General features: G+C 41.2%; 1 protein-coding gene across 1 annotated transcript; it reads right to left on the bottom strand.

Annotated features, from left to right (window-relative positions):
• Nucleotides 1-1,175: 1,175 nt before the first annotated feature.
• LOC140181240 (uncharacterized) lies at nt 1,176-5,661 on the bottom strand. The gene is made up of 6 exons (XM_072224766.1): nt 5,284-5,661; nt 4,827-5,148; nt 3,772-4,715; nt 3,555-3,617; nt 3,312-3,465; nt 1,176-2,116 (listed from the first exon to the last, which is right to left on the bottom strand). Exons 1-6 carry the CDS (start codon nt 5,659-5,661, stop codon nt 1,176-1,178), a joined length of 2,802 nt encoding a protein of 933 aa, XP_072080867.1.
• Between the last annotated feature and the right edge of the window lie 2,631 nt (nt 5,662-8,292).

The following is an 8,292-nucleotide window of genomic DNA, read 5'->3' as shown; positions in this document are numbered from 1 at the left end:
CATGAAATTTCTGAACAAAGTGAGGCATTTTCGGTGTGGGGAAAGGAGTATCCCTATATGGCTGTGGTGGACGAGTATTGTCAATCGTCGGCTAATGTTTCTCTTGCAAAGGAGGTTGGAGACATGGCTATTGGGCAGTATATGCAGGTAATTAGTGACTGTGTTTGCTTTATATTTGTTTTTTCTTTGGGAGTCTTATGAACTTTGTTTTATTGCTTTCTCTAGGTTGTCGGCCTGCGCCTTGCAAGTCTTGGGCGTAGCCAAGAGTTGAAGTATAAGAGAGTTGCTACAGAAAAAGGAGAGGTTTCTGTTTTGAAGGAAGAGTTGGTTAAGAGTAAAAGTGCTGCTGCTGAGCTTCAGGCACGTTTGACTGAGACCGAGAAGTTATTGAAGAAGACTAAAGAAAGTTATGCTAAGGATGTGGAGGATTTGAAGAAAAAGGAAAGTGACTTGGCGAGTATACAATCTCGTCTAATTGAGGTGACTGCTCAATTAAAGGAGTTGGAGAAGAAAAAGGTTGATGAAATTCTGGATTCTTTTGTTGAGGGGTTTGAAAGGGCTTTGTTACAGGCCAAGTTTTTGGCGCCAGAGGCTGATCTGTCTGGGATGGACCCTGGGAAAGTCGTTCATGATGGCAAGATGGTCGAAGATGATGGTGACGTTGAAGATCAAGCTGATAATGTGTAGTTTTTTATGTTGTTAGTTATTTTGTTTTATTCTGTAATGGATAGTTGTTTGAACTTTTGGTGTTTGTTCTTTGGATTATGGATTTGAATCTTTTTGAATGGTAGTGTTTTCCGTTAAGGAAAAAGCTGTTTGTTGATTAATAGGAAATGATCATGATGATTTTTCATTTCGGTTTGAGAAAACTGCCGAGTAGTGGCAGGTTGCGAATTTGGACGATTATTGTCATTTGCCGAGCTATATTGATAATTTGTAGTTATGAAAGAGATAGATCACATGATTGAATAAAATGAGGTAATATTGATGATAAATTTGTATTTATTTTGAATACAAATTTGCAGGTAGGCTAGCCTCGTTAAAACCTCTCCAAGCAAAACCATTTGGGACAAAAACTTGGTAGTAGGAAAAAGAGTACTAGCCTGTCCCTGACTTTCAACTATAGAACTTCTTTAGGGAGGATACATTCCAAGTATTGGGTAGTAGTTTACCATCTATTGATTCGAGTATGTATGCTCCATTGCCGAGTACTTCTGATATTCGGTATGGGCCGTCCCAGTTTGCTGCGAGCTTTTCATGTGAGGTGGTTTCTGAGCAGTTTCTGTTTTACGAAGTACTAAGTCTCCTTGCATGAAGGATCTGCTTTTGACCGCTTTGTTGTATTGGCGAGCTATTGCTTGTTGTGCTGCTCGTTGCCTTAATGTTGCGATGTCTCTGACTTCTTCGATGGTATCGAGTTCGGCTCTCCGAGCTTCTTCCTGATTGCCGAGCTGTGTTCTGAATGAGCTTTGGGAGATTTCCAGTGGTATCATAGCCTCGGAGCCATATACAAGTCTGAACGGTGTTTCCTTTGTTGACGTTTGTGGGGTGGTGTTATATCTCCAAAGGACTTCAGGTATAAGCTCGGCCCAGAGCCCTTTGGCATCATCTAGCTTCTTTTTAAGTGCGTGTAGGATGACCTTATTTGCGGCCTCAGCTAGTCCATTTGTTTGAGGATGTTCAACGGAAGCGAAATGCTGCTTTATTTTGAGGTTCTGGCCCGGTGCCGTAGGGAACGGACCGAGTATATCTAAACCCCACTGGTTAAATGGCCAGTTGATGTCTGAATGATGTAATTGCTCTGCGGGTATGTGTATCAGTGGTGCGTGTCTTTGGCAGTTGTTGCATGACCGGATTTTTTGTTGGCTGTCGTGCTTCAAAGTAGGCCAAAAAAATCCAGCTCGAAGGACCTTTGATGCTAAGCTCCGAGCACTTGTGTGTGTGCCACAGATTCCTTCATGTGCCTCAGCTAACACTATCTCAGCTTCCGAGTTGTTAAGGCATTTGAGTAGAGGCCGAGTATAACCTCGTCGATACAGTGTTCCATTGAATATTGTGAAGGAAGATGCTTGCCGTCGAAACTTTTTATTGTTCTCGACCCCTTCTGGTATAGCACCTGTTTGTAGATAGTGTATAAAGTCGTCTCTCTAGTCTTTTACCTGTGTAACACTTAACACATTTGTCAGAGTAACAGTTGGTGATGTTATGGTGAACTGTTGCAGTGTAGATAACTTGGACTGTGTACTGCCGAGTTTAGATAAGATATCTGCCCTTTGATTTTGTTCTCGAGGTATATGTTCTATTTCAAATTTGGCAAATTTTGTTGATAATTTTTTTTTACTAATAGCAGGTATTTAGAGAGTAGAGGATCTTTTACCTGAAAAATGTTGTTTACCTGCTGTACCACTAACAAAGAATCACAATATACCTTGATCGCCGAGATTTAGAGATCTAAACAAAGTCGGAGTCCAGCGATCAGTGCTTCATATTCGGATTGGTTGTTGCTGGCTTTGAAAGCTAAGTGTATTGAATGTTCCAATATGAATCCGTCCTCGGCCTCCAGACGGATTCCTGCTCCACAGCCCCCATTATTTGAAGAGCCGTCTACATATAAAGTCCATTGTTTTGTATGATCTTCCTCTGATGGTATTGTGAGTTCGGCGATGAAATCTGCCAGGAATTGGGACTTGATCGGTCCTCTGGATTGGTATCTGATATCAAACTCAGATAATTCGACTGCCCATTTTATAAGTCTTCCTGCAATTTCTGGTTTGTGTAACACTTGTCTTAGTGGGTGATCGGTTCTGACGTGTATAACGTGGCTCTGGAAGTAAGGTCGGAGACGGCGGGCCGAAAATATAAGTGCTAGCGCGAGCTTCTCTATCCTTGGATAATTGAGCTCGACGTGCTGGAGGGTTTTACTGACGAAATATATCGAATGTTGGACTTTGTTTCTTTCTGTAACGAGGGCCGAACTTGTCGCCCAATCAGTAACTGATAGATATAGAAATAAATCTTCCCCTTGTAGGGGCTTTTGCAAAATCGGTGGTTGTGAGAGAGTTATTTTTAATTTTGAAAAGGCTTTCTCACAATCGTCGTTCCACTCAAATATGTTTTTCTTTTTAATTGTTTGGAAAAAGGAATAGAAATTGATGCTAGGCAAGGAACAAATCTGGAAAGCGCGGCAAGTCGTTCTGTGAGGCGCTGAACTTCTTTGACTGTTTTAGGGCTGGCCATGTCCAGCACTGCTCGGCATTTGTCTGGATTTGCCTCTATTCCCCTGCATGTTAGTAAAAACCCTAAGAATTTACCCCCTTGAACGGCGAATGCACATTTCTCGGGGTTTAGGCGCATGTTGTACTGGCGAATCTGACCGAAGATTTCTGTAAGGTCGCTGATGTGACTATGTCCGATTTGTGTTTTGGCGACCATATCATCGACGTAGACTTCGATATTTCTGCCGATCTGTTTTTCGAACACTTTATCCATAAGGCGTTGGTAAGTTGCACATGCGTTCTTTAATCCAAATGGCATAACTTTATAACAATAGTTACCGAAATCAGTGATAAAAGTCGTTTTATTTTGATTGGAGGGGTGCATGAGTATTTGATTATACCCTGAATACGCATCCATAAAACTTAAAGTAGCATAACCTGAGGCGTTATCTACTAAAGAGTCTATGGATGGTAGAGGGTAAGAATCCTTTGGGCATGCTTTGTTTAGATCAGTGAAGTCGACGCACATGCGCCATTTACCGTTTTGTTTTCTTACCATTACCACATTGGCTAACCAGGTAGTGAATCTGATTTCTTTGATAAATTCTGCGTTGATGAGCTTTTGGGTTTCTTCTAATGAAGCTTTCTTTTTCTCCTCTCCGAGTTTTCTTTTCTTCTGCTGTACTGGTCGTACCGCCGGGTTTATTGCTAGTTTATGACTGATAATTTGGGGGTCGATGCCGGGCATGTCTGAAGGTGTCCATGCAAAAAGGTCGGCTTGTTCTTGCAGGAAGGTCGTTATGGCCTGTAACTCAAATTTGCTGATTGACGTACCTACGTAAGTAAATTTGTTAGGATCATTATTAAAATAAACTTTTTGTAGGTCGTCGGAAGGTTTTGGTCGTTCGAGAAAATCAGCTCTTGGGTCAAGGTCGGCTAGTGAGTGGCCGCTTTGTTTGAGGTCGACATTGTTGACTTGTTTAGTTGAGCGGTTTTGGAATTTCATGCTGATGTTGTAACATTGGCGGGCCTCTTTATGATCTCCGTGGATTGTTACTACCTGGTCGTCCTGCAATGGAAACTTAACACAGAGATGAACTGTAGAAACAATGGTGCCGAACTTGTTCAAGAAAGGTCGGCCAAGAATTAGGTTATATGGACTGAAACAATCAACCACTAAATATTGAATATCATAAGTTTTTGAAAGAGGATGCTCACCCAGTGTGGTTTGTAACCACACTGATCCGAGTATTGGAACTCGTTCTCCGGAAAATCCGACCAAGTCTCCTCCTGTGGATTGTAGCATGTTGTTGCTAAGCTTCATTTTTTGAAATGTGGAGTAGAATAGAACATCGGCACTGCTTCCGGGATCCAAGAGTACTTTTTTTACTAGCAGATCCCCTAGCTGAAGGGTGACTACCACAGGGTCGTCCAAATTTTGTATGCTGGAGTTGAAGTCGGCGTGTGTGAAAGTGACTTCTGGTTGTTGATTGGTGATTGCTGCATCATGCTATGGTCCGTTTACCGAACATATTTCTCGGAACGACCTTTTCCTTGCTGAATTCGAATATCCTCCACTAGCATATCCTCCTGAAATACAATTGATTATACCTCGTGGTTTTTCATATTGGCTTGAAGATGCCTTTTCTTTTCCTCGGTTTTGTTCAGGGATGTCGATTGTTGCGGAACTAGATCCGCGATTTTGTATGTGTCCCCCAATGTATTTGTCGAGGTGTCCTTGTCTTGCCAGCCGCTCTAAAAGGTCTTTGGCGACCACACAGTCATCAGTATTGTGACCGTGCTTCTGGTGGAAGGCGCAGTATTTCGACTTGTCAACGTTCTTTGTATCTTGGTAGGTACCAGCTTTTCTTGGTGGCTTGATCAGTTTTGAATTCAAGATTTCTTTGATTATGTCTTCTCTCTTAGTGTTAAACTGCGTATAAGAATCAAATCGAGGTGTTAGTTTAAAACTCTTCTTATTGGTTGAGCTCTTATCGTCTTCTCGGAAATGTGACTTGTCAGACTTCCGAGCTTCTCTGAGCTATTCGATATCAATCTGTCCCTTTGCCTTCTCGCGAAATTCTGCTAGAGTCTTCGGCTTGGCTACTGCGATTGTCTCCTGGAATTTTCCGGGTCGAAGGCCGCTTTTAATTGCGTGTAGATGGACCTCGGGGTGGAGGTCTGGTATACTGATTGCGACCTTGGTGAAGCGGGTCATGTAGTCCTTTAAGCTTTCGTTCGGTCCTTGCTTGACAGTATTCAAGTAATCGGAATCGTGCAAGTATATTGCAGATCCGGCGAAATGCTCTTCAAATAACTTCTCCAACTGCTGAAACCGTGGAATGGAACCTGCAGGCAAAGCACACAACCAATCAAGTGCAGGGCCGTCTAAATAATTTGGAAAACAATGACATAAAACTGTATCTGATGCACCGTTGACGATCATTATTGATCAGAATTTCTTTAGAAACTTCCTCGGGTCTCCGAGTCCGTCATAAGGCGTGAGGGTCAGCGGTAGAGTGAACCTCTTCGGCAGTTCGAAGTTCATAACTTCTTCTGTGAAGGGACCTACAAGGTCATCAGCCTCTTCTTTTTCATCTTCGGGTTGTTGCTCTTCGCCTCGAGCAGTCTTCGAGACATGAGAGAGTTGGGACTGATGTTCCTCGTTTTCTACCTGCTGGCGATGAGCATCATTGTGCTCAATCCGAGCATGATTTAGTTCAGCGATTTGGGCGGCCATTATTTGGTTCTCGTCGGCCATTCATTGATTGGCTTGCTGTAGCTCAGCTACCATTCGCATGAGTTCGGACAGTGAAGGAGGCAGCACGTCAGCCATGAATGCAGATAGAGGTGATGGGACCAAAAGAAAAAATATGACCTTCTCGGCCCCACGGTGGGCGCCAGTTGATCTTGCCTGGGAAATAGATCAGCTTCAATTCCTCGGAATCGACCGAGCTATGGGCTGCAAGGTGGAGCGTCCGTCTCTTAAAATCCGAGCTTCTTGTGTTTGTTGTTTGTGTGAGAGCACGAGCAATACAAAGAGGGGGGGGGAATGCACCTACAAAGGCACTCCAATGCTTAAGTCAGTATAGTGTCAAGTTCAGAAATGTTCTTCAAAAAGATACTTTACCTTTCTTTTATAGATATTTCTTCGTCCGTTACATTCTGGGTGATAAATTGTCGGTTTCCTAATTGATGTCACTGAGTTATAGCTCATAAGAACCGAGCAATAACGGAAAATGACGAGTTATGGTGACTGCCAGTAATAGTTATGAGGTCGAGTTATAGCTCGTATTAATGGTGACCATATCACAAGCCATTTACATATATTAGATAATTAGACAAAATTTTGCTTAAATAGCCCAACATGATGTCGGCTCTACTAAGCTTCCAACATGACTTTCCCATAGTGCACCACGAAGCTACATTCTAGCCGAGTAGGACACAAGGATTACCTTCAATTTCACGCAAACGGGTAACACGATTGCATGCCCATGCTTGAGCTCTATCAGCTGCGGTCCACAATAGATCAATCTCACTGAATCATGACCCTTAACATTGTTTAAATTAAATCTACATGGTCTGGACAATTGGAACAAAAAATTTCTAACTTCGTACAATGGTATACATGAACATCTTCCTATAATTTGATGCCTGCGGGCGGCTAGTGGCTATAATATAGCTCAGGAATTATGCAATGATAACTCCAAATAACCATCCACAGAAACGAAGAAATAATTATATGCAATGTATGGACCAGCTTCATGGGCTTGGCCGCTTGGGCACATAATAACAACAAAATGCAACTCTAATAATTTTTTTGCTTGTTTTTCAAAAATGCATTGCTTCTACTTCATAGGGGTAGCCACTAAGGAATTAACAGAATATATACTTCATGGGAGTACGCACCAATTAACAGAGCCATGCCATGTGAAATGTTTTCTTTTTTATTATTATTGTTAATTTCTACATCGAAAATATTATTAGTAATGAATTTTTTCTACTATAAAAAAACATTCTTTCTCCAAAAAAACATCCGAATTTTAAATCCCAAAATACATTTTATATATATTAATCTCAACTATATATATTTTTTATAATTGAGATTAATAACTAAAATTAATAAAATGCAATCATTCCTAAAATACTTGAAAGTTGAAACACTTTTTATGTTCCATACATTCTACTGTTTTAATATCTATTAGAGTATAATTAGGATCAATTGGATTAATATTGAAAAGCAGGAGTATTACCAAAAAGAAAGAAAAAATTCCTAATAAGAGACGCAATATCAGATAGAGAGACAGAAGACGAGTTGAGAGGAGCAGAGGTGACAAATTCAGTAGTAATAGCAACAACAGAAGCAGAAACATTCTTGAAAAAGTTGGGATGAAAATGATGCTGGAGGTGATCAGGACGTGGTGGGCGAGTATGACAGGTAGTAATCAAATGTCCCGAGAGCTTGCAATAATGGCAGAACAGTTGTGGACAATTGTAGCTAATGTGACCTTTCTGTTGGCATTTGAGACATTCAACAGAAGGATAGTCAGAGAATATATGCCCAGAACGGTTACAGTTTCGACAGAATTTATTCGTTTCTGTTTGTGGCAGTAAAAATATCTTATTCTTCCACAATAGTAGATACAAAGATCAAAGAGATGAGAGAAAAACTGCAAATTCGGGGTCAAAAACGACAAAATGGATGGCAGAATCGGAAAGATCTCACCAAAAAATCTTAGAGAGGGTCACACGATCTGCCACGTCAGCACCACGTCAGATGCCACGCCAGCGCCACGTCAACAGGGGTAGGTCACGTGGCAACGCCTGATAGGAGAAGGAGGACGCGTCAGTGATAAACCTCATTTTTAGGGTTTATCTTGTGCTTAATTTAGTGAATTTTATCTATTATTCTCACACTTATTCATAGAAAATTGCATGTTTTACATTTTCCTTCCTAATTTTGGGCTATGATTGAAAACATGCTTCTTTGGCCTTAAATTTGCTAATTTTAATTCTCTTTTATTACCATTCGATGTCGTGATATGTTTGCTGAGTATTTTCAGAGTTTACAGGGTAG

The sequence above is a fragment of the Arachis hypogaea genome, chromosome 18 (genome assembly GCF_003086295.3).
Source record: "Arachis hypogaea cultivar Tifrunner chromosome 18, arahy.Tifrunner.gnm2.J5K5, whole genome shotgun sequence".
NCBI lineage: Eukaryota > Viridiplantae > Streptophyta > Magnoliopsida > Fabales > Fabaceae > Arachis > Arachis hypogaea.
This window is presented reverse-complemented; position numbering and strand designations above follow the sequence as displayed.

Coding starts and splice junctions, on each gene's coding strand:
- LOC140181240 (XM_072224766.1), bottom strand. CDS start 5,661: ATGATCGTCAACGGTGCATCAGATACAGTTTTATGTCATTGTTTTCCA. Junction 5,149..5,283: donor TAGCAGAATTTCGCGAGAAG/GCAAAGGGACAG, acceptor TCTTATACGCAG/TTTAACACTAAGAGAGAAGA. Junction 2,117..3,311: donor TGCATTCGCCGTTCAAGGGG/GTAAATTCTTAG, acceptor ATCTACAAACAG/GTGCTATACCAGAAGGGGTC.